General features: G+C 45.2%; 1 protein-coding gene across 1 annotated transcript in view; it reads right to left on the bottom strand.

The window, feature by feature from the left end:
* Positions 1 to 26957, bottom strand: part of LOC126481735 (uncharacterized) — a 118907-nt gene that overhangs the window by 29588 nt on the left and 62362 nt on the right. Inside the window, exon 3 of the mRNA XM_050105689.1 lies at positions 14178 to 14594. Coding sequence (XP_049961646.1) covers positions 14178 to 14594 — 417 coding nt within the window. The remainder of the gene's footprint in view (positions 1 to 14177; positions 14595 to 26957) is intronic.

The following is a 26957-nucleotide window of genomic DNA, read 5'->3' as shown; positions in this document are numbered from 1 at the left end:
GAAGATTTTACAGCTGCTCGTCAACAACTGTGCACAGATAAATTACCTTCGGCCGATCTGTTCTAGAATAGTCAACCGTTGTCACACGTCTCTACAGTGCAGGCGACGCAGAAAAATACGAAGGTCTACAATGAACATGAAGTTTATTGTAACGCACATAAACACTCTTATCTGATGGGAGTTATTATGGAACACAGTAACTGAAACAACAATAATAATATCTGAAGGCGGAGGATCTGAAAATGTCACTGTAATTTGAAAGCTCCAAATTCCCATGTCCATACAGTAAACATGCCATAATCAAAGTCCGGAAGGGACATACAAATGTTCAAGTCGCTAGAGGACGAGCAAATGTCAAAGTCCCGAAGGGGTCCACAAGGCTTAAGTCAGGGGTACTGCCGATGGAAAAGAAAGGCAAACATTACAAAGTCCAGTTGCTGTTCACGGCATTGGAGACCATATCTCTTCAGTTTTGAGGCAGGTGTGGTGTAGATCCATATCTGGCATTTACTGGAGGTGAATGTCTATGTGGATGGTGGCGTTGTCATACCAGTGGCTCTAGAGAGATATCGTGACTGTGGGATTGCTTTTGCAACTGGCGGCTGGCCCAAGAAACTCGCTGAGACCAAACTGCTGGAGTGTGGCCTGGGCACTAGGATACTGCAGGTACTACTTTCAGTCACGTGGTCCATGGAGGAGAAAAGCTCCGTGGAACCAATAAACGGAGAACGGTGCTTGGATTGTAACCTGATAGTAGGTCGGAGCGCGATCATATCTTGTCTCTCGCCTGAAGAGCTGTCCCCTGCGAGGTCTGTGCACACGTAACCTGTCTATGTTGTTGGCTGCTGGCTGAGTAGGCGGCAGACCTCAATACGACAAGGCATGAGCTCTTGTGTCCTTCAAAGCCAGTAATTCTGACAGTGGCAGTGATATTTCTGACGTATTAGTCGTTGGTTATGCCCCATCTTCTAGTTACAGTGACATCTGTCAACAAGATACCGCAAGACTTCATGTTGTCCATGCTGTCCTGAAATACCTCGACTGTTGCTCTTACCAGCTCGATATCTAGATATTTCACCCACTCAAAGTATCTGACTCACCACCACTTGTCAGCCAGCAAGAATGATAAAATTGGGAAGAACTCACACTTCTCATTCGTCCAAGCTTAATTCGACTCTCGTACTAGCCAGATTAGAGCCAGTTTTGGTGCCATAACAGAACTAGGTGTACGAAACTTGGCACTGTGTACACCCCAAATTCACATGCTAATTAAATCTTCCTACTCTATGTACCGGGTGATCAAAAAGTCAGTATATATTTGAAAACTGCATAAATCACGGAATAATGTAGATAGAGAGGTACAAATTGCCACACATGCTTGGAATCACATAGGGTTTTATTAGAACCAAAAAAATAGGATAGTTCGAAAAATGTCCGACAGATGGCGCTTCATCTGATCAGAATAGCAATAATTAGCATAACAAAGTAAGCCAAAGCAAAGATGATGTTCTTTACAGGAAATGCTCAATACGTCCACCATCATTCCTCAACAATAGCTGTTGTCGAGGAATAATGTTGTGAACAGCACTGTAAAGCATGTCCGGAGTTATGGTGAGGCATTGGCGTCGGATGTTGTCTTTCAGCATCCCTAGAGATGTCGGTCGATCACGATACACTTGCGACTTCAGGTAACCCCAAACACAATAATCGCACGGACTGATGTCTGGGGACCTGGGTGGCCAAGCATGACGAAAGTGGCGGCAGAGCACACGATCATCACCAAACGACGCGCGCAAGAGATCTTTCACGCGTATAGCAATATGGTTTTCTTTAGTTCTAATAAAACCCCATGTCATTCCAAGCGTGTGTGTCAATTTTTATCTCTCTATGTATATTATTCCGTGGTTTATTAAGTTTTCAAATTTGTACTGACTTTTTGATCACCCGGTATATGTACATTATGTGGAATTCATTATATGCTGTCCAACTTGGCGTTGAAATTTTAATTGGCAGCGGCTTGTATGTAGCATATGTCGCTTAACACCATCACAAGTTTAATAATTTTAGTGGAGTGTAATTAACGACGTATGTTTCTATAAAACACGAAGCACATTTCTTAAGCCATCACTATAGTCCGCTTGATTACATCCCTGAACTCAAAGCAAGGGAAAGCAATGCGGGGAAGATGAATGGGGAAAATGGCTTCGACCCAGATGACGGCAGCGCCACATTGAGATTCCTGCTCCTACGACAATATGGTCTACGGATTGGACATGGTTTGGACTATATGTAACGCCCTTCAGTCGTGGAAACATCCAAACGCGTCCATAGGATCGCCGTCAGAAACTACCCCACTCGTTCGTGCGACTAAACTTTACAATGCTATTTATATCTGTAGTATTCTCTGATCAACACCCACGTGATAATGAAATTTGCTTTATTAGATGTAGCCAGGACACCACTTAATTTTACGACAGATAACCTTCCTTGGAAAAAAAGGGCTTTTCTCCTGCCCAAAAATTTAGTATCAAAACACGAATATACAACCTGAATAAAATTGACTTTTATAGCTAAACTGATTTTACGTTCTTTGTAGTGTTCTCTCGATGCTCTCCCACGGATGCCGAGGAGTTAGGCGGGCGCCGCTTCCGGGTCGAAGACTGGCATATTGAAGACGGCCATCTGGTCGATCCGGCTGCGACGATCTTTCCTTCTGACGGCGGTCCGCGGCGGCTCGAAAGACGCCGGTTTGCTTTCGTGCCGGCTATTTAACCCGGCGGCTCTAGTCTTCCTCCGCGGATTGTGTAGTGAGAATTGGCGGCCGTTGGCGATACCCTATTGGCGGATGGTGATGTCATCGTATTACCATCCGCGTCGGAAAAAGGGGTCGCGCGCGTGCGTATTCCGCGTCTGCTTTCGTGTTTGGCGGGAAACGTCTCTAGTGCCGGCTGGCGGAACGCGCCACGGCAATATCACCAGTTTAATTAGTGCGAGCAGTATCACAGCTGGTCCCTTTATATAAACGACTAACAAGGAGATAGCACCTAACTGTCATCACCGGCTTTGTCCACGTTTGTGGGATATGTAAGGGTCGGACAGAAACGAAAGTGACGGAAATGGGAGCTACAAAAAGGCCAAACGTTTAGAAAGAAATAGCACTTTTCGTGCATATCGGCTGAGGCATGAGATATTAATGTTGGCATAGTTTCCTGGCAGCGAGTAGCGCAGTGGAAAGAGTACGTAACGACAATCCGAGGGTGACGCGGCCGTGACCCTTCTGGGAAATTTATTTTTAATTTTTACATTACTTGCATTGAAAATGGACAGAAACAAAGCTCAATATAGTGTATTTATTAAAGTTTTTACAAAAGGCATGGAAATGAAAGACAAAGGGAAAATGTGTGATTGCAAATAAATCACCAAGATTGTATTGTACGAGGCGTATTCCGAAAGTAAGGTCCGATCGGTCGCGAAATGAAAACCACAGTGAAAATCAAAAGGGTTTTATTTGCAATAGTTAGTTTGAACCATTTGAACCCTTACGGGAAATTTCTTTGCAATTGGTTCCAATGGCTCTGAGCTCTATGGGACTTAACTGCTGAGGTCATCAGTCCCCTAGAACTTAGAACTACTTAAACCTACCTAACGTAAGGACATCACAAACATCCAAGCCCGAGGCAAGATTAGAACCTGCGACCGTAGCGGTCTCGTGGTTCCAAACTGTAGCGCCTAGAACCGCCTTCTTTGCAATCTCAGATTATCTTTTGACTTCCCTTTTCGTGCCTATTATGAAAATATTAATAGGATTACGTACAACGTATTGAGCATCATTTCGGTTCATTTGGGTCGTAAATAATGTAAAAGTTGAATGAAAAGACGAATAGGGACTCGCATTACCGTTCTGTACTCTTTTCACTGCACCAACCGCTGCCTGGATGCTGCGGTATTATAAATGGCTTTTGACTCACCAGACCCACGCCTAAAATGCTTTTTTTCTAAATGCTTGGCCAGCTGGAGCTCCCATTTCTGTCCCTTTCACACCTGGCCAAACCCTGCATATACCATACATTTCAACGGAATCGATGACGACGAACTTTCTTGTAAATAAGCAGAAATACCGGTTTCCTCTAGAACCACCAAGCATCCTTGCATTAGAATCTATACGCGGAGAACAAAAAGTTTCCGTCTGAGAGCGGTACTGCAGCATATATGCAACGTAGCGCGATTCATATGCTGATATATAAGCACCGACATGTAGGTAAGGGATTAGTGAGACATTTGTGTCTTTCTGACGTGCGTGCGGTAAATGCGGAAACGTGAACTACGGTGACGATATTACCAAACGCGTCCAAACGCGCTGTTATTCTTCCTGCAATTGCGAAAGGAGAAGAACCGGTAGATATCCATCGCAGAGCGGAGAATATATGTGAGACAGCAAGTCTATCGAAAACCACCAACGTGGAATGGTGCGCAAGGTTTATGATACCGCTCGTCACACTATACTTCTGATCTCTCCCCAAGCGATTATTACACCCTCGACCTCTTGAAAAAGGCCTTGAAGTATGAATAGTCCTGTCGGACGCGGATGTGAAGCAGGCAGTTACGGAGTTTTTCACACACAAGTAGAGGGTGTTTTTCCAAACGGGTGTCTTCAACCTGGTGCATCGGTGGACTGATTGCCTGAGCGGTCATCCGATTGTACCTGATTGGCATACCTATTCTGGACTGTACGACCATCGAACGGAATTGTTTCATCGCCACATATACGTCGTATTACAATGCAATCAGTAACTTTTTAAGAGACTGAACGTTACAATGTAATTTAAGTAACACACTTCATTATTTATTGCTACAGATATGTTCTGCATCAGCCCATTGTCGCGTAATAGTAATATACAGGGTGGTCCAGTGATCGTGACCGGGCCAAATATCTCACGAAATAAGCGTCAAACGAAAAAACTACAAACAACGGAACTTGTCTAGCTTCAAGGGGGAAGCCAGATGGCGCTATGGTTGGCCCGCTAAATGGCACTGCCATAGTTCAAACGAATATAAACTGCGTTTTTTTAAATAGGAACTCCCATTTTCTATTACATATTCATGCAGTACGCAAAGAAATATGAATCTTTTACTTGGACCACCTTTTTCGCTTTGTGATAGATGGCGCTGTAATAGTCACAAACGTATAAGTACGTGGTATCACGTAACATTCCGCCAGTGCGGACGGTATTTGCTTCGTGATACATTACCCGTGTTAAAATGGACCGTTTACCAATTGCGGAAAAGGTCGATATCGTGTTGACATATGGCTATTGTGATCAAAATGCCCAACGGGCGTATGCTATGTATGCTGCTCGGTATCCTGGACGACATCATCCAGGTGTCCGGACCGTTCGCCGGATAGTTACGTTATTTAAGGGAACAGAAAGTGTTGAGCCACATGTGAAACGTCAACAACGACCTGCAACAAAAGATGATGCCCAAGTACGTGTTTTAGCTGCTGTCGCGGCTAATCCGCAATACAGTAGCAGACAAATTACGCGAGAATCGGGAATGTCAAAAACGTCGGTGTTGAGAATGCGACATCAACATCGATTGCACCCGTACCGTATTTCTATGCACCAGGAATTGCATGGCGGCGACTTTGAACGTCGTGTACAGTTCTGCCAATGGGCACAAGAGAAATTACGGGACGATGACTGATTTTTTGCACGTGTTCTATTTAGCGACGAAGCGTCATTAACCAACACCGGTAACGTAAACCGGCATAATATGCACTATTGGGCTGCGACAAGTGGAACATCAGCGACCTAGGCGGGTTAATGTATAGTGCGGTATTATGAGAGGAAGGATAACTGGCCCCCATTTTATCGATGGCAATCTAAATGGTGCAATGTATGCTGATTTCCTTCGTAATGTTCTACCGATCTTACTATAAGATGTTTCACTGCATGACAGAATGGCGATGTACTTCCAAAATTATGGATGTCCGGCACATAGCTCGCATGCGGTTGAAGCGGTATTGAATAACATATTTCATGACAGGTGAATTGGCCCGCACGTTCACCGGATCTGACGTCCCCGGATTTATTTCAGTGGGGAAAGTTGAAGGATATTTGCTATCGTGATCCACCGACAACGCCTGACAACATGCGTCAGCGCATTGTCAATGCATGTGCGAACATTACGGAAGGCGAACTACTCGCTGTTGAGATGAATGTCGTTACACGTATTGCCAAATGCATTGAGGTTGACGGACATCATTTTGAGCATTTATTGCATTAATGTGGCATTTACAGGTAATCACGCTGTAACAGCATGCGTTCTTGGATATGATAAGTTCACAAAGGTACATGTATCACATTGGAACAACCGAAATAAAAGGTTCAAATCTACCTACGTTCTGTATTTTAATTTAAAAAACCTACCTGTTACCAACTGTTCGTGTAAAATTGTGAGCCATATGTTTGTGACTATTACAGCGCCATCTATCACAAAGCGAAAAAAGTGGTCCAACTAAAACATTAATATTTCTTTACATACTACACGAATATGTAATAAAAAATGGGGGTTCCTATTTGAAAATATGCAGTTGATATCCGTTTGACCTATGGCAGCGCCATCTAGCGGGCCAACCATAGCACCAATTGGTTTCCCCTTAAAGCTAGCCTAGTTTCGCTATTTGTAGTTTTTTCGTTTGACGCTTATTTCGTGAGATATTTGGCCCGGTCACTATCAATGGACCACCCTGTATATGCTGGCCCTACTTTCTGATTTTTAAGTTTTTACACAAACAAAGAAAGTCAACATTTTTTACAGAGTGTGTCTGGCGTAGCCTACGATGACATTAAACTTGCTTGCCAATTAAGACTGTGTGCCGGACTGGGACTCGAATCTGTGACCTTTGTCTTTCGGAGGCAAGTGCTCTTCCGTGTGAGGTACTCAATCACGAAGGACGTCTCCTCCCAATATCCTTACTTCCACTAGCACCTTACCTTTCACCTTCCAAACTTACCAGTTCTCTTGTGAAACATGTGGAACTAGCAATCCTGGAAGAAAAGATATTGCGGAGACATGGCTTAGCCCAGCCTGGCGATGTTTCCCGATGGAGACGAGGTCCTGGAGGAAATGTAAGTTTGGAGATGATTCGTGAAGTTGTGCTTGGGTAGCTCAATCGGTGGTGCTCGCGAAAAGACAAGATCCCGAGTTCTGGCGCAACACAGTTTTAATCTGCCAGTAAGTTCCAAAAGCAATTTTTATGGTTCAAATAGTTTTATTACTACTCGAGATTTTTGCTTTTAAAATTTACAGTTTTTGTATCCACTGGAAAAAATGCACAATGTTTTTCGGTGAATTCAACAGTTTCTTGAAGTGAGCCGAGCGGTTCTAGGCGCTTCGGTCTGGAACCGCGCGACCGCTACGGTCGCAGGTTCGAATCCTGTCTCGGGCATGGATGTGGGTGATGTCTTTGGTTAAGGTTTAAGTAGTTGTAAGTTCTAGGGAACTGATGACCTCAGATGTTAAGTCCCATAGTGCTCAGAGCCATTTGAACCATTTGGAGTGATGAAAATAGCCGTCCTCTTTTCTTTCCTTTGTCATGAGAAAGCAAAAAGATTAAAAATCGGGCGAACATGGACAACGACACATCAGTTCCTTTTCTCCATCAAATGATCAGAAGTTTGACATACTGTGTGTCAGCCAGTATTATCTTGATGAAGACTGTTACATCGTTTTCTGTCGTTTTTTCTCTGATTTCTATACAGCTACACTTCGTTGCAGACGTGTGTTTTGACAGCTTGTAACGCCGGAAATGCATATACTCCTATTTCCATCTATTGTACTATAAATTTTTTTCCTTATTTTGTTACCTGAAGATATGACACTTCTGTGTCTTTATATATTGTAATTGTTTTACTATTTGTATATACATATTTATGCATCTATGTCGATGTATAATTGGTTTGTTTTGTAAATATTATTTGTATTTTACGCTGGGTGTTGCCTAGGGAAAACTATGCTGTCGAACGAATACATCGATAGGTCGTGTAGAGAACCACAGTGTTTAGGATCTTCGGTAGTGTTAACTCTGCCGCGTGGAGCGCGGGCAGAGCAGAGAGAGTCTGGCTGGAGTAGTGCGGTTGAGCAGGTGTGTTGTGTGACGCTCCCGCGAGTTGCCGCGCTTTAGGGGTTTGGCAGCATGTAATTGCACTCGACTTGCTATGTTAGTTTCTGACATGGTGTCGCGGACGGGAAGCGTTAGCTGGCACACATCAAGAGCCCGTTTCGGCTGGAGACCGTGTCGAGAAGAAGGCGCGCCAACATCCAGCTTCTGCAACAGCGACGGCCGACAATGAGTGACTGTCGTCACCTCCTCGATCGACGACTTCAAACCTTCAATCAACCAACAAGGAAGACTGGTAGCACGTAAAGTTTTAGAACTGTATGGCAGACCTCAGCTTTTAAAATTGTTCCATTTGCCTCACAAAATTACAGAACTTAGCATGAACCTTTGTTGCTCATTGTCCCAATTGCATTACCAAGCAGGGTCCCTTCCTTTTCCGAAATGAACCCGAGTGTCGTTGAAATTCAGACGCCAGCATTAAAGTAATATCATTCCATTTCACTGCTTTAATTTCAAAGTTCAGTTAAGGTATCCATAGCTGGCTACAATATTTAGATTACACAAGCACAAATTAAGAGTGCGAGTTTTGTTACCATATTTTAGCTTACCTGTGACTGCAGATCAGCTTGGTACGTACTAAATGTTACTATTGTTAATTGTCCAGAATCATTTAATTCAAGTTCAAAGTTAAATCTCTTATTTCTAAATTGCGTAGATCCAAGTAGCTTTTGAAATGATTGTTGAGGTAGCCCAAGACTAACCTTATTTTACTGAATTTCGTAGTGCTTCAGAAGCAAATCTCACTATTAATTTCAGTCACTAAATTAACTTTCGATTTTCCGGTTTTATTCATTCTTTTGCTAAATTAAGTCAGAGTGTAGCGAAATTTATTACTTCTGACAAACTTTCAGTTTTCACACTACACGTGTCAACCTTCAGTTGCCACGCTTCTAGTGCTAATTATATGTGTAATAACCTTTCTTTTTCAGTTACTATAGTAATTGTCCATAGGACTGGCGACCGTAATTTCCCCCAAATCTCGAATATCTAATTACCGCTAGTTAACTGTTAACGTGACGGCCGCACATTTACTTTCTTTATTAACTTTACCCCTTTTCAAAATTAATTTCCACTAGTTTCATTTGCATTTTTCCTTTCATTTAGATGTAACCCTTACCTCCCTCTTTACCGACAGATTAACTTCGGTGATGATTGCTTTTCCCAAATTTCCATTAGGTACACGCGGCTTAATTTTTCACTGTCATTAAGGTCGATAAGTGAGGGGGAGATTACAAGCTAACACCGTAGTGCCGCCGATGTCAGTTTAAACAGCCGCGTTATTGTCAATCGTATATCAAGCACGCGTATCTATGAGCACAATTATTGAAATGACTACTTGTCTATTTCCAAAAGGCATATTCGTTCAATGACACACAAATACTCAGCATCAAGATGTGGTTGTAGAGTTTCCCTAGCCTGTGACAGTCCTGGTATGAGGCTAAGTCCAATCGGTGCACAGTAATCCTGTACTTGGCTTCGGCACTGTCGTAGCAGCGCCGAAGGGTGGCGGCTCTGACTTCGGACAGGTGAGTTGCGATGAACTGGTGCGGTACCGGCGACGTCGGCAGAAACTGGACCTCCGACATCTCTCGCTGGAACTCCCGCAGGAACAAACTCTGTCGGTCAAATTGCGTACTGCAGCTTACGTCCTGGAGAGCAGTGACGCTAGGCTCCGCGCTGTTTGTTCCATGAAATACGTGACCTGAAACATAGCTCCCTCTGCTAGCGACTTGCGCAGCAAACCGTTATCATTTCCTCTCGGACTCACATCCCCTGGCTCGTAGGCTGTCCTGTGTAACTTTCTCTGTGAGAGGGAAGTTGCAACAGTTGGAACACGCGTTCACAACAATTTGATCGATGGTTTGTGACAGACAATTTGTTGAATACTACTCAGCACTACGCGTTCGTTTACCCCTAAAGCAATGATCGCGAGTCGTCTAGTGTCAACAAAGAAACATGGTAAAATGCTCTCGTGAGTTCATCTCGATTTCTAAACTGAAGCAAAGTCTTCACGGCATCCGGTTCAGAACTGCTACGAATTCGTCGGGCAATAGACCGCGCCGCTCGAACTGTCAACACAACGGGCACTGCTAAGAGCATCCTACGAATTCCACATCGTTTGCAACGGGTTATACACAATGATGGTGATTACTTTGAAGCTCAGTAAAACTTTGAAACACGTATCCATTTTGTGCGAGCTGTAAATAAATAGTTGCCACTATTAAAGTTCCAACCCTCCTAATTTATCTGAGCAGCAGAAGATCTGCTCTGCTCTGCAACAATGCGATCTGAATGTAAGCATGTGCACCTGAAACAAATCACGAAACTTTGTATGGACTCTAAACAAATCAAGCTGCTGTGCATTAGAAGAGCGCTTGCTTGGTACGAGGTAGTTTCCAGTTGACAAAAGGAAATACGGAGACGTGACGTGAAGTGAATCGAAACGCTATTTCAATTCCACATTTGTATCCCAACTAAGCACATGGTTAGAAGTCTCCATTTACATTGGAGTTCAAGTGAGTGTCTCTCCTAGAGAGTTATAACTACGCAGGCGCACGCGTGGTGCAAACAACTACACTGATGCTGAGCACAATATAAGTCAAATGTATCTTTTCATCCAATCCATTTTACTTTTAAGAAGGTATTTGAGGATAAAACGACTTTCTGAACACGTACGTGGAGAGGAATCACTAGCCATCGATTAACTCATATTTCGTTCAGTCCACAGAGTGAGGCCACTAGTGAACAAACCGTATCAGTCGATATTTAGAATGAAAATCCGAGACCACATAATATAAATTATGAGATGTTTTCGTTTGATATCGAACTACAGGCCCAAATGGCCATACCCAAGTTGCGGCCAAGGTCCACGTGGTTAGCACGGAACAGCTACGAAGGCATCGTTTTGTAATTAAGACTCTGATCTCTAAAGATTTACTCTCATTGTTACTTCAATACTCTAGACGTATTACAGAATACTGGAGATGGTCCAGCGTGCGTAAAAGCGACCAGTAAGTCACCGCACTGATTACACGGATGCGGGCAGCGGAAGCATAGTTCATCCAGGAATCACGTGGCCCTCAGATCACATCAAAGGGTCTCCCTGACGCTGTCTTGGTCTGGAACAACCCTGAAGACAACTAATACCGATGTAAAGCCTAGTTGTTCCGGCAGTCTACTCTACACTTTTGTACAGGTGCAAGGGTTCATGGTTTAGCTAATAGTTAATCTTTCGAGATCAGAGATGTAAATGTAACAGACTCTAGAGCCACATTTCAGGCGTACTAATTTGTTATAAGGTGCTGGCTGCACAGTATGTGTACCATATGCCTATAATAAAAATGAACTACTCAAAGCTCAGATCTATAGAAAAAACCGAAAGCTCGTTGGCTGTCATTGAATACACAGATCTAGTCTAATCTCCCCCACCTTTTTGTGAATCGTACTGGTGAAGCATTCATGAAAAAGGTCCATCCATAATGGTCACAGACGTGCGAGATCTCACAACATTCCAAAGGAAGACATTATGCTGCAATACAGCCGCGTATTTCGTGAAAAACCTGGTTCCCCCAAATCAAGCTACCTAGACGTCATACCTCTCCTATTACGCGCATCCGGCTGGTTCACGGCTGTTACCCTTCACATTTCTATTGGTTCAAAGTTGATCCACTTCCATACTGCAAAGTCCACCCAAGTGAGATTGCTGACCTCAGCCATGAGTACTAGGATGTTCACGCTATGACAAACAACGCCGTAAGTTTCTTAAGGCCCTGATCAGAGCAGGAATTCTCAAACCTACATCTGTGACGGACCTGTTTCGACAGCTAACCACACTGGACTATGTTAGTGTTTCCCAGTCTCTTCAAGAAGCAGATATCTAGTTATAAGTCAGACACAAAAGTTCCAGCTTAAGAAGTTGTGATGTATGGACTGAGTATGTGAATGTACAAAGTGTGTCGTGAAGTTTACGTGGTATTAACGTAATTTCCAATGCCTGTGCTGTATACACTGATAAGCCAGAAGATTATGCCACCTAACTAATAGCCGGTGTATCAACCTTTGGCACGGATAACAGCGGGGTCGCGTCATGGCTTAGAAGCAGTGAGGCCTTGGTAGGTCGCTGGAGGGCATTGGCTCAAAATTTGCACAACAAAGTCACGTAATTCTCATACAATCCGGGGAGGGGGGCGATGAGATCTGACACCACGTTCAGTCACAACACAGATGTGTTCGACCGGGATCCGATCTGGAGAGTTGCGGGGTCAGCACATCAATTGTAACTCGGCATTCCATCACACTTAAGATTTTATATTTACTTGGCGACTAGTTTCGACATTGCGTCAACGCCATCTTCAGGCCCATACACTTTGATGAAATCAACTCTGTGTGGCTCAGTGCTATAAGTCTGCGGTGAGACCAACACGTCCTCCACTGTGGACTATGTTAGTGATTCCCAGTCTCCTCAAGAATCAGGTCGCCAAGTAAATATATGAAATCTGTAGTTACTAACTTAAATGGTTAATGCTAAAGACTACTAAATCATATGAGGTGCATTCAAGTTCTAAGGCCTCCGATTTTTTTTCTAATTAACTACTCACCCGAAATCGATGAAACTGTCGTTACTTCACGACGTAATCGCCCTGCAGACGTACACATTTTTCACAACGCTGACGCCATGATTCCATGGCAGCGGCGAAGGCTTCTTTAGGAGTCTGTTTTGACCACTGGAAAATCGCTGAGGCAATAGCAGCACGGCTGCTGAATGTGCGGCCACAGAGAGTGTCTTTCATTGTTGGAAAAAGCCAAAAGTCACTTGGAGCCAGGTCAGAAGAGTAGGGAGCATGACGAATCGCTTCAAAGTTGTTATCACGAAGAAACTGTTGCGTAAAGTTAGCTCGATGTGCGGGTGCGTTGTCTTGGTGAAACAGCACACGCGCAGCCCTTCCCGGACGTTTTTGTTGCAGTGCAGGAAGGAATTTGTTCTTCAAAACATTTTCGTAGGATGCACCTGTTACTGTAGTGCCCTTTGGAGTGCAATGGGTAAGGATTACGCCCTCGCTGTCCCAGAACATGGACACCATCATTTTTTCAGCACTGGCGGTTACCTGAAATTTTTTTGGCGGCAGTGAATCTGTGTGCTTCCATTGAGCTGACTGGCGCTTTCTTTCTGGATTGAAAAATGGCATCCACGTCTCATCCATTGTCACAATCGACGAAAAGAAAGTCCCATTCATGCTGTCATTACGCGTCAACATTGCTTGGCAACATGCCACACGGGCAGCCATGTGATCGTCCGTCAGCATTCGTGGCACCCACCGGGATGACACTTTTCGCATTTTCAGGTCGTCATGCTGGATTGTGTGCACAGAACCCACAGAAATGCCAACTCTGGAGGCGATCTGTTCAACAGTCATTTGGCGAACCCCCAAAACAATTGTCTCCACTTTCTCGATCATGTCGTCAGACCGGCTTGTGCGAGCCCGAGGTTGTTTCACTTTGTTGTCACATGATGTTCTGCCTTCATTAAACTGTCGCACTCACGAACGCACTTTCGACACATCCATAACTCCATCACCACATGTCTCCTTCAACTGTTGATGAATTTCAATTGGTTTCACACCACGCAAATTCAGAAAACGAATGATTGCACGCTGTTAAAGTAAGGAAAACGTCACAATTTTAAGTATTTAAAACAGTTCTCATTCCCGCCGCTGGCGGTAAAATTCCATCTGCCGTACGGTGCTGCCATCTCTGGGACGTATTGACAATGAACGCGGCCTCATTTTAAAACAATGCGCACGTTTCTCTTTCCAGTCCGGAGAAAAAAAATCGGAGGCCTTAGAACTTGAGTGCACCTCATGTATTTAAAAAGCGTTCATTGAACTGAATTTGCAATAAAGAAATATAAGTGAAGGTAATATAAAGTAAGGGAATGCAGCTTCCGGAAACAAAAACGTATTGTGCTAGAGCTGCGCCGCGGACTCTCGAGGCCAACCCGCAAGTTATCCGTAATTTGGCAAAGTTTCAGCGAGCCCGTAGGCAGGCGACCGGAGCTCTGCGGGTGTCGCACGGCGCGCCCGCTGCTGGCTGTGCACAGTTGGCCGGCGGAAGTTGGCGGCCGGCTTCTGGCGGGCGCGGCGCGGCGCGTCGCCTGCGGTATCGAAGCCGGCGCTTGTAATTTCCTGGCGTCGCCGGCGGCGGCGCTGGAGCAGCGCGTCAGCGACAAGAGGGAGAAGAACGCGGCGGGCCCGCGCGGCACACATGGCCAATCACGCGAGAGGGAGATTGCGCACGGCGAACAGCCGCGGCGAACAGCCGCGGCGAACAGCCGCGCCGCGCCTGAATATTCTCGAGGTGGCTGCCTGGCTGCGGATTTCGTGCGCCTTCGGCCGCGCGCCAACTGAATTATTACCTGCGACCAGAAGGACAAAATATTCCTCTGGTCCTTCCTCCTTTTTACCAGCCACGTTCTTAGATGGCAAAGTCGCGAAATAGTTTTACAGTTCCTCGTTCGTATTCGGCAGAAGTGTCTGAAACCTAAGAGGGCTATGCCGAAAGTTTTTAGCAGTGTGAAAAAAAATTTGCAAAAATACGTTTCCAGCTTTTCAAAAATATTCTCCATTAGCATGTATACCACTTAGAAAATGTGTCATTCCAAGCTTCTTTTGGCATGTCACTTAGTACACTATCGTACGCTGCAATGGCCTCTTCATCTGATGAAAACCGCTGCCCTCGAATTTTTTCCTTAGCCTTACGGAACAGAAAGAAGTCACTGGGGGCCAGGTCAGGTGAATAGGGGGGATGGGATAACATTCGCACTTTTTACTTCTCGAGAAAGTCCATCGTTCTGGCAGCCCTGTGCGCAGATGCATTGCTGTAATGCAACAGAAGGACTTTGGACTTTGGATGCTGTGGCTTCCATGTGGCGATGACTTTTGGAAGACAATCGTTCACGCACCATTAAGCACTGACTGTACAACGTGTGTCCAAGGTCACTGAGGTGAGATACCCGATCTTTGTGGTAAAAGTTGCCACCATCTTTTTTCCAGAGCTCCGACTTCGTCGAACTTTTGTGGGTAATTCCTCCCCTGGAAAGCACCACGCAGAAGACTGTCTTTTCGATGGAGCAAAAAAAATTATTCATTTCGAAAATTACTTGTCGCTGTTCTGGCGTAGCCACAAGCGACGGCACGAAGAGGAAGAACGCGAGACCAGAGAAGGTGGTGAGGCGCCGTCAGCCAATAGCCTGCTGACAAGGACCGCGCCGCGCCAGGAGCGACTTCTGCAAGGAGTGTATAAAACCGCCGCTCCTGCCAGCCTCGGCAGGACATTAGTGGAAAGAATTTGCGGAGTATTCTCAGCGAGTGCTACGAGAACTGTTATCAGTTATGTGTGTCAACTTGCAGGAACATTCCGCGTAGCAAGCACTTTGATTTATGTTGCATGTCGCCCATCGTTTGCGACCATTTTGTACATTAAAGTACTGTCTATCTGCTTTATAGAAATAAAGCTACTTATGTTATTTGCTTGAACTGTTGTATAACATTCCGAGAACTCAGCATCCCTTAGACACCATCTATACGAGATGAGTGGGCGAGACCGAACAGTCGCACTCAGTGGACATCCAGTTGCGCTACTGTCGTGGAAGTTCCAGCCTTGTCGCCGACGAACATCAGTCAGCACGGGTGCATGAACCAGGTGTCTACTGTGGAGGCTCAAATGCGGCAACGTTCGCTGAACGGTCTTCTAGGAGACGCTGTTGATACCCAATTATTCAAAAACAGTCTCAATCACATCTATTATTGTCATACCGCCAACCAGTTTCAACCGGACGTAGGGGTCATCTTCTGGGCGTTTACACCATTGGTCGACTGCTGGTGGTGTCACTCCTGTCTAGTTTCCTGCCGTTATGTAGACAGGAGTGACACCACCAGCAGTCGACCAATGGTGTAAACGCCCAGAAGATGACCCCTACGTCCGGTTGAAACCGGTTGGCGGTATAGTAATAATAAATGCGATTAAGACTGTTTTTGAATAATTGATTAATCATACTAATCGCTGCTTCATCTCCACAACGATGTTGTCCAAAAAAGCTGTTGATACCGCCTTGGTTCATCTGGGCAGTCATTTTCTCAGCAGTTGGACGTCCAATCTCCTGTACGCATCTCTGTAGTCGTCGTTCGAACTTTTCATCTCTGGCCCGTGATGCACCAGTTGCCTCGGCGCAGGTTTTGCGTAGCGCCATTTTTCCATGCAGGGATATTTTAGCCATGGCGGCAGACAAACTGTTTACAGACTTTTTCGGAAGTAATGCCATCCTTGTCCCTAAAGCCAATGATGGTGTCTTTACGGACAGCAGATAAATCGCTTCGTGGCCGCGTTACACTAACGGTGGCACTGTTTGCTCGGCTCCTCGAAACGCCTCATACACTTTCCACAGCTAATACTGCTACTTACCGGCTTTGAGTGGTTGTTGCACGTTGACGTCGAACTTAGTTTGTGGTCTTGTTAATGTGATTGGAACGCGTACATAGACGTAACAAATTGCTGTCCTAGCACACTGTGCATCTCAACCATTTAGAGAAATCGAGTTTGAGGTATTTATGACCTTGTTGAATACTCTATCTTATCTAACGCACCGGGACACCCCTACACAATGCGAAATTGACCACTAGATGTCGCAAGAGACAGACCCGCCATTTAGAAGAAGGTAGGGAATGTTTCGTTATATGAGAAACAGTAACGGCAGAATGGTGCCAACATCCTAGCTCAGTGACTTTAAATATAGACACGTCGCTGGAATTTACCGAAGTAATAAGTCCATCACCGACATTTCAGCGCTTCGAAAGCTGTCCAAGTCGACTGTTGGTGACGTGACTGTGAAGTGAGGATGCGAAGAAACGACAGCAGCCACACAGAGATCAGGTAGACCTTATCTACGGCAGAGAGGGAACTACGAGCTTTGTGGGTGGATGAAAAAAACTTCTTATGAAATCAGCAGAAGGAATTTGTTATTGAATTCTAAAATGGTATCAGCAGTCCAGCTAGCAGAATGACCGTGGGTACGGAGTTAAAAACAGTCGGGTCAGTGGTCCAATACCACATCTTAAGCCACACATCTCTGCAGTCACTCTAAGCGGCGATTCTGGTGATCTAAGCGAGCGGCTAGTTTATGAGTAGCAACAAGTGATTTGGCGTGATCAGTCACGCTACACTCTGTGACAATTAGATGGGAGGGTTCAGGTTTGGGAAATGCCTGGAGAACGTTATCTGCCGTCATGTGTAGTGCCAACAGGGAAGTACGATTGAGGATGTGTAGCACTATGGGGGTATTAACCGTGCTTAAGGTGTGGTCCTCCTATTGTGCATAAGAAGACGCTTAGCTTACAACAGTAAGTAGAGATTTCATAGCATAGTGTACAGCGTACAGTGCAGAAACAGTTCGTAGACAATGATTGATTGCACCAGCACGGTAATTAACCCCGTCATAAAGTAGCACCTGTGAGGCAATAGCATGCATTAGCGCGTTGCACTAACGCCACTTCTCTACGGTCGGCGCTCTCTCGTGGTATTAGACAAGCTGGTAACTCTTTAAACCTTAGTTTCGTGTTCGTTACATCAAAGTATGCGCTACAATCGGGTGAAATATCAGCACAATCGGCGCCCTCCGGTAGGTGTTTCCACTGTCAGACGAACTCTTAGATGGTTTCAGAATAGATCCTTAACTCCGTAGTGAAATTAGCGCTGTCTTGAAACTTCCTTAAATTATAGATTCTTCACCATTGGGCTTGTTGTTGAGTGTATTGACGTCTTCAGGGGAAACTGTGACATTCACCCACGAAAGCCGGCCGCTGTGGCCGAGTGGTTCTAGGCGCTTCAGTTCGAAACCGCGCTGCTGCTACGGTTGCAGGTTCGAATCCTGCCTCCGACATGGGTGTGTGTGACGTCCTTAGGTTAGTTAGGTTTAAGTAGTTCTAAGTCTAGGGGACTGATGACCTCAGATGTTAAGTCCCATAGTGCAGATGTTAAGTCCCACGAAACACTAGACAAGTGAACAATACGCGCATAACAATTCCTTCAGTATTATGGAGAAAGGTATGGACTGTTCGCTGGTTTCTTTTTCTATTTCTATTTTTTTTCTGATAAGTTTCTACAGGACCAAACTGCTGAGGTCATCGATCCCTAGCCTTACACACTAATTAATCTAAGTTAAAGTAACTTACGCTAAGGACAACAAACACTCATACTCGAGGCAGGACTCGAACCTCTGACATGGGGAGCCTCGCGAACCGTGGCAAGGCGCCTGAGATCGCGCGGCTACCCCGCGTGGCATTTCTTTTTTAATAGGCTTCTAGCAGAAAATTGAATGTCAAATCGAAAGTATTCAAGTCTCAGTTGAAAGGTTTCCATGTGCCACACTCCTATTCTGTACAGGAGTTCCCTGCAGTTATTGAGAACGTTTCTGTGTAAAGCGTTATATATTGGTACACTGTCTCACAATTTTTGTGCGTTTAATTAATTCTGTGATTCTCTTTGCTCTATCCAAGGACATATCTGCAGGGTTGCGAGCTGGGCATACGTAAGCAGCGTAACAACAACACAGTTACGGTTAGGTTCACGGATGGTGTGCCAGTGTAACCGCTCTAATTTAGAACGCCAGCCGCCTACACTGAAATGATGTGTGACAGCATCCTTTCGCTGGTTGGATGTCTAGGGGTTTGCATGGTCCAACGACACGAGTTGTCTTTCAATTGAGACATCCTGGAAGACTAAAACTGTGTGCCGGATCGAGACTCGAACTCGGGACCTTTGCTCTTCGCGGGCAAGTGCTCTACCAACTGAGATACCCAAGGACCACTCACGCCCCGTCCTCACAGCTTTACTTCTGCCAGTATCTCATCTCCTACCTTCCAAACTTCACAGAAGCTCTCCTGAAAGTAAGGATACTCCGGAGACATGGCTTAGCCACAGCCTGGGGGATGTTTCGAGAATGAGATTTTTACTCTGCAGCGGAGTGTGCGCTGTCTCGGTCGTGCACACAGTTTTAATCTGCCAGGAAGTTTCATATCAGCGCACACTCGACTGCAGAGTGAAAATCTCATTCTGCCTTTGAATTGTCTTCCAGTTATCAGCGAGTGCTTTCCGAGTGGTCTACGACTTGTATATGTGTATCACCGAGAGCTCTACAAGTCTATGGTCTTCAAGAAGTGGAAAAAGCTATGGAAACAGCTTCTAGTCGCCTCCTAATGGATAAATACAGGTCGTCTATGGTTATCAAGCTAAATATATGCCATTCTCACGCAAAATAGTAACGATGAAGGAGGTGGACAATGATGAAGCACCCTTCAGGCCAAAGTAGGCCACAAAGGCTGTATGGTATTGATATCTGGTCATTGCTATGCGAGCTGTGAGAACAGAGGCCTGTCGCCGAAATCGTCAACGAACCGCCGCCCTGTTTTGCTCTTGCACCGCCAACTCAGCCAGATTTTGTAAGTAGTGTGAATCAAGATGCATCTCAGCAGACGACTTTTCCCATTGCTCCACAGTCCATGTTTCACGCCTTCGGTTGTTTCCCTGTAACGGGCATTTGCATCACTGATATGTGGTTTTGGAATTCATGGTCGATCTGCAGTTCCGTGTTTATGGAGTTCTCTTCGTGTTGTTTTGACGACGACAGGCTTTGTGAGTGCGGCATTGAACTCTGCAGTGACTTTAGCAGTTATTGCCCTCTTACATTTCGTGACAAAGCTCTTCAGTAACTGTCACGATCACCCAACACACACTTTCATCCGAGTTGTGACTTAGCGGATTACGTTTTTCCGCTATCCCGGTATGCCGTATAAATCCTCGATATGGTGCCTCTTGAAACAGCACACATTTGACAAATACGACGAAACTGTTACATTTTTACAAGCACACAGATTTATTACCTAGATGGAAAAATTTATGACTGTACTGTGATGTAAGGTAAATATTGGGAAATGGTTACACTCATGATAATCACATGGGAATGAGTTAAATATTCAAAAATGTGTCAAATGCTGTGTCGAAAATTTGAAACTGCTTGTTTGGCTTTCAGAATGGTCATGTAATACATTTTAATCTAATTTTTTTCTGCAGATCTAAACCCTAAGTTCTTCATAAAGATCCATTTTATGGCTTTGATTTGAAGTATGTATCTTGAGACCATAGTTTGTGTTCTGAAACTTATGGCCTAGACCTCCGATACGCGCAATAGCCATACATACACTCCTGGAAATTGAAATAAGAACACCGTGAATTCATTGTCCCAGGAAGGGGAAACTTTATTGACACATTCCTGGGGTCAGATACATCACATGATCACACTGACAGAACCACAGGCACATAGACACAGGCAACAGAGCATGCACAATGTCGGCACTAGTACAGTGTATATCCACCTTTCGCAGCAATGCAGGCTGCTATTCTAACATGGAGACAATCGTAGAGAAACTGGATGTAGTCCTGTGGAACGGCTTGCCATGCCATTTCCACCTGGCGCCTCAGTTGGACCAGCGTTCGTGCTGGACGTGCAGACCACGTGAGACGACGCTTCATCCAGTCCCAAACATGCTCAATGGGGGACAGATCCGGAGATCTTGCTGGCCAGGGTAGTTGACTTACACCTTCTAGAGCACGTTGGGTGGCACGGGATACATGCGGACGTGCATTGTCCTGTTGGAACAGCAAGTTCCCTTGCCGGTCTAGGAATGGTAGAACGATGGGTTCGATGACGGCTTGGATGTACCGTGCACTATTCAGTGTCCCCTCGACGATCACCAGTGGCGTATGGCCAGTGTAGGAGATCGCTCCCCACACCATGATGCCGGGTGTTGGCCCTGTGTGCCTCGGTCGTATGCAGTCCTGATTGTGGCGCTCACCTGCACGGCGCCAAACACGCATACGACCATCATTGGCACCAAGGCAGAAGCGACTCTCATCGCTGAAGACGACACGTCTCCATTCGTCCCTCCATTCACGCCTGTCGCGACACCACTGGAGGCGGGCTGCACGATGTTGGGGCGTGAGCGGAAGACGGCCTAACGGTGTGCGGGACCGTAGCCCAGCTTCATGGAGACGGTTGCGAATGGTCCTCGCCGATACCCCAGGAGCAACAGTGTCCCTAATTTGCTGGGAAGTGGCGGTGCGGTCCCCTACGGCACTGCGTAGGATCCTACGGTCTTGGCGTGCATCCGTGCATCGCTGCGGTCCGGTCCCAGGTCGACGGGCACGTGCACCTTCCGCCGACCACTGGCGACAACATCGGTGTACTGTGGAGACCTCACGCCCCACGTGTTGAGCAATTCGGCGGTACGTCCACCCGGCCTCCCGCATGCCCACTATACGCCCTCGCTCAAGTCCGTCAACTGCACATACGGTTCACGTCCACGCTGTCGCGGTATGCTACCAGTGTTAAAGACTGCGATGGAGCTCCGTATGCCACGGCAAACTGGCTGACACTGACGGCGGCGGTGCACAAATGCTGCGCAGCTAGCGCCATTCGACGGCCAACACCGCGGTTCCTGGTGTGTCCGCTGTGCCGTGCGTGTGATCATTGCTTGTACAGCCCTCTCGCAGTGTCCGGAGCAAGTATGGTGGGTCTGACACACCGGTGTCAATGTGTTCTTTTTTCCATTTCCAGGAGTGTATCTAGCGACTTGAGAACATGAATGATAAACTCAAGATACATAGTCGATAATGGATGTAAAATGACAAAGGAATTAGTAATCGGAAATGAATACCTGTTAGATCGTCAGTCTAGATACATGCATTACAACTCCGCATAAAAACTCGCCGGCTTCTCTGAAATGTCCCTGTTGTCTGTTGTAAACTCAGCCTTGCACCAACGACTCTAGCAACCAATTGGGTTCTCGTAGGCCAACGATTTGATTTAACTCCTTGGAAGAAACCCATAGGAGTGAAATAGGGCGATCGCACGTTACACAGACCAGAACCTCCATGTCCAATCTAACGATGAGGGTATCTCTCTAGTGGTAACGGACGTTAGGACTGAAGTGGGCATTCGTATTAAAACCACATGCAACAGATTACAAGAGCTACAGACAATAACTGTGGAAGCTCATCTGGAAAGAAGAACTGGTAACGAACGATAGCAAACGAAGTGGCTGCAAACGGAATCATTTTAGATAAACTTGTACAATTCCGGATCACTAAATGATAGAAAATCTTCTCAAAGGCTGACGTAATATCACACTGAGAGCACCCGAGCATAATAGCCCTTTTACTACAATTATTTTCAGTTGTATGTACCTTATTATGATTACTGTTCGTGATAATCTTTAGTTCTGTTACGTAAAATTTAACAGGAAAACTACAGTTAATAACTGCATCAAGTTAAATACAATAAACTACCATTCATATTTGCGTAGATTTTAGGTAATGTTGAAACATACCAATTTTAGTAAGTCATTAGAATGGTCATATCACGTTTAAAGAGAGGTTGTCCACATCATCCAAGGGTAAACAGAAAGAATGGTCTCAGTACTGATTACAGTTACAGGGACTGGCAGAAGATTCTAGCTGACAGACTTACTCAAATTACGGACCCAGTTTATTCTGTACGCACGCCATGACCGTCAGAGGAAACTGTCATCCACCCATGGGCATCAACAAAAACAGCGAATCTACGTGTGCTCACTAGATACTGGTTGAGTTTCTATGCTACGTGTTGTACAGTTTTAATCTGTACATAATGAATCCTATATTATTTTTTATGACAGCAGGGACAAACTGTAAGTACACGCTTTTGTTTCCTGTGATTAGAATAGGTGGGACAACATGAATAGCTCACCAGCTCTACGTGATTTTCTATTCAATAAACATTACTTATTGTATGCACACATAATTAATATCCGCTAAACTGATCCCAGAATTCTGAGTAAGCCCTGTTTCACCTTCAAACTTTCAACTAATACTCCTGTCCTCATTAACATTACTCATTCTCTCTCAACTTCGCCCGATATCCGACAGCCTGTAATGAGCACCCTGCCTTCCAAGAACCTGATTTTAATAGTAAGGTGTATCAACGTTCGTACACTAAGTGGAGGACCAAGACAGATAAAACGTACTTTGTATTCAGATGAGTACAAGGATAACTGTGTCGGGATACGCTGACCCTGTATATGAATCTTCTCCCAATCCATCTAACATCATCTCTTCAAATTATAGTGTGCGAACAATTACTTTTCTCTGTGTGGTTCAATTACTCAGTGCTTCGACAAATTTCTTCCAATTAGAACGTCACCTCTTAAGAAACTTTTTCTGTAGATCCTTTCGGCTTTTTCAGGTACTAGGCACTGTTGCTTCATACAGTAAGTGCCAGGCCACGAAACTACTGTAAAGAGTAACACTCCATTTGCGTAAACCATTAATGAACTGTCATCGGTGATAAACTCACAGATACATCACAGAGCATTGTGTAATGTTTTTCAATGTAGCGCCACCAACGTCGATCCGGCAGACAGCTGCTTGCTACGAAGTATAAGCAGTTTACAAACAGGAGCGTAAAATGCCTTGTTCATTCAACAAGTCATACCATATGAAATATACATTCTGACCATTGATTCCTGATAGCGAAGTATTCAGTCTGGGATCCTCTAACCGTTGTATAAATTTCACAATATCGGACTGAGACCACCTACTATTTGTGGTTGATATAGAAGCCTATGAATCATAGAGTTGGTTGTCGCGAGTTTAGAAAATATTTCAGTTATCTGTTTCGCAAAATGTTACAGCTAAAGCGTTAATAGCAGATTCTCTGTTATGTTTGGTAACGATGTAAATTTTCGAACGTAAACTATGTACACTACTGGCCATTAAAATTGCTACACCATGAAGATGACGTGCTACAGGCGCGAAATTTAACCGACAGGAAGAAGATGCTGTGATATGCAAATGATTACCTTTTCAGAGCATCCACACAAGGGTGGCGCCGGTGGCGACACCTACAACGTGCTGACATGACGAAAGTTCCCAACCGATTTCTCATACACAGACAGCAGTTGACTGGCGTTGCCTGGTGAAACGTTGTTGCGATGCCTCCTGTAAGGAGGAGAAATGCGTACCATCACGTTTACGACTTTGATAAAGGTCGGATTGTAGCCTATCGCGATTGCGGTTTATCGTATCGCGACATTGCTGCTAGCGTTGGTCGAGATCCAATGACTGTTAGGAGAATATGGAATCGGTGGGTTCAGGAGGGTAATACGGAACGCCGTGCTGGATCCCAAGGGCCTCGTATCACTAGCAGTCGAGATGACAGGCATCTTATCCGCATGGCTGTAATGGATCGTGCAGCCACGTCTCGATCCCTGAGTCAACAGGTGGGGACATTTGCAAGGCAACAACCATCTGCACGAACAGTTCGACGGCGTTTGCAGCAGCATGGACTAACAGCTCAGAGACCATGGCTGCGGTCGACGCTGCATCACAGACAGGAGCGCCTGCGATGGTGTGCTCAGCGACGAACCTGGGTGCACGAATGGCAAAACGTCATTTTTTCGGATGATTCCAGATTCTGTTTACATCATGATGGTTGCATCCGTGTTTGGCGACATCGCGGTGAACGCACATGTCATCGCCGTACTGGCGTATCACCCGATGTGATGGCATGGGGTGACATTGGTTATACGTCTCGGTCACCTCTTGTTCGCATTGACGGCACTTTGAACAGTGGACGTTACATTTCAGATGTGTTACGACTCGTGGCTCTATCGTTCACTCGATCCCTGCGAAACCCGACATTTCAGCAGGATAAAGCACGACTGAATGTTGCCTTTCTCGATACAGAAAATGTTCGACTGCTGCCCTGGCCAGCACATTCTCCAGACCTCTCACCAATTGAAAACGTCTGTCAATGGTGTCCGAGCAACTGGCTCGTCAAAATACTCCTGTCAGCACTCTTGATGAACTGTGGTATCGTGTTGAAGCTGCATGGGCAGCTGTACCTGTACAGTCCATCCAAGCTCTGTTGGACTCAATGCCCAGGCGTATCATGGCCGTTATTACAGCCAGAGGTGGTTGTTCTGGGTACTGATTTTTTTCACTAAACCGCTGTGCAGGACATTGTCCAATGCCTTCCTAAAGTCAAGGATCACGACATCAACCTGAACACCGTTGTCTACGGCGCTGCGGATTTGATGGAGGAACAGAGGGAGCTGAGTACCGCAGGGAGTCCATGTTCATTCTTATAGAGGAGAGTTTGTTCCTTGAAAAACGTCATGATTCTTGAGCATAAAACATGTTCCATAAATCAACAATAGATTGGCGTCAATGAAAACAGTCTATATAATGTGTATCTGTGCTACGGCCCTTCTTAAAAACGGAAATGACCTGCGCTTTCTTCCAGTCTCTAGGTACCCTTCGTTGCTCACGCGATCTACGATAAATTACTGCTGGAATGCCAGCAAGTTCTTTCGCATTATCTTTGCAAAATCTTATAGGTATCTCATCCGGTCCCACTACTAAGCGACTGTAGTTTTTTTTCTATTCCACTATCAGTTATCTCAATATCTGTCATTTCGGTGTTGGACAATAAAATATTTAATTGATGATTCATTTATCATTATGTTTTTATTTCTTGTTAGAAGATTGAAAGTAGGGACCGTGTTACGATCTTCTGCTGTGAAACCATTTTGGCAAACCGAATTCAGTATTTCGGTCTCCCCTCTGTTATTGTCGATTACTGTGTCAGAATAGTCACTGAGTGAATGAATAGATGATTTTAACACTCTGACAAATTTTACAATCTACCAAAACCTCTTACGATTGTTGCTCAGATTGGCTGGCAAAGTTTTACTTTCAAAGTCATTGAACGCTTCTCTCCTTGCACTCCTTACAATCATTTTCGTTTTGGTCAGCTTTTAATTGTCAGCTGGGTTTTTACTTCCATTGAATGTGAGATGAAGTTACCTTTTTTTGCGTAGTAGTTTTCTAACACGGCTACTAAACAGTGGTGGGTCTTTCCCATCCCTTAAGATCATACTCAGAACAAACTTGTCAAGAGCATATTCCATGATGTCTCTGAATTTTTTTAATTTGTTCCTCTCATCTTCGTCCTCATGACCGAATATTTGATGCAGACTGCTCAGATACTCTGAAGTTTGTATTGTAGGGTGCTTCTGCCACCAAATGTATCAGGGTGACCAAATGTAGCGGGAAGAGGTAGAAGGCACCGTATTAAGACTCATCAGAGCTTTATTTATTTCATGTTACTGCTACCAGTCACTTTTTATTTTATGCTTAATCTAACATAATGCATTATGTTTGCATTACATTAGATTAAGCATAAAATAAAAAGTGACTGGTAGTAGAAACTTGAAATAAATAATTATCCTTCACAGTCACGGTGCACAAACATAGCCATTATGGCTGAAAATAATCATCAGAGCTTCCCAAGTGATTTAATGATTCCAACTAAAGTGCTGTGTTCCCCTCGGTCTGCGTCACCAGGCCCCACAATGCTGAGGTCACCACTTCACTGTCTGCAAAACAGCTTGGCGCGGAATGGCTTCCTCAGCGACCCGTGCATGCACTGTGTGTCGGCCTTGTATGAAGTTGCGTCATCATCAGGATGCTAGCCAGCGACTCAGCAGTCTGCATCCCTGCCGACTCAGCGCCGCTCGGTGTGAGCCGCAGGCAGCCAGCTGTGTGCTTCTTGATGGCGTGGCTGAGATCATGGCGACAACAAGCATCTGCGATCCGGAGTCTGAGTCTACGGCCCTTGCCTCGGGAG

The sequence above is a fragment of the Schistocerca serialis genome, chromosome 5 (genome assembly GCF_023864345.2).
Source record: "Schistocerca serialis cubense isolate TAMUIC-IGC-003099 chromosome 5, iqSchSeri2.2, whole genome shotgun sequence".
NCBI classification, from domain to species: domain Eukaryota; kingdom Metazoa; phylum Arthropoda; class Insecta; order Orthoptera; family Acrididae; genus Schistocerca; species Schistocerca serialis.
Note: the sequence above shows the minus strand (reverse complement) of the source record. Positions and strands in the feature narration are given on the sequence as shown.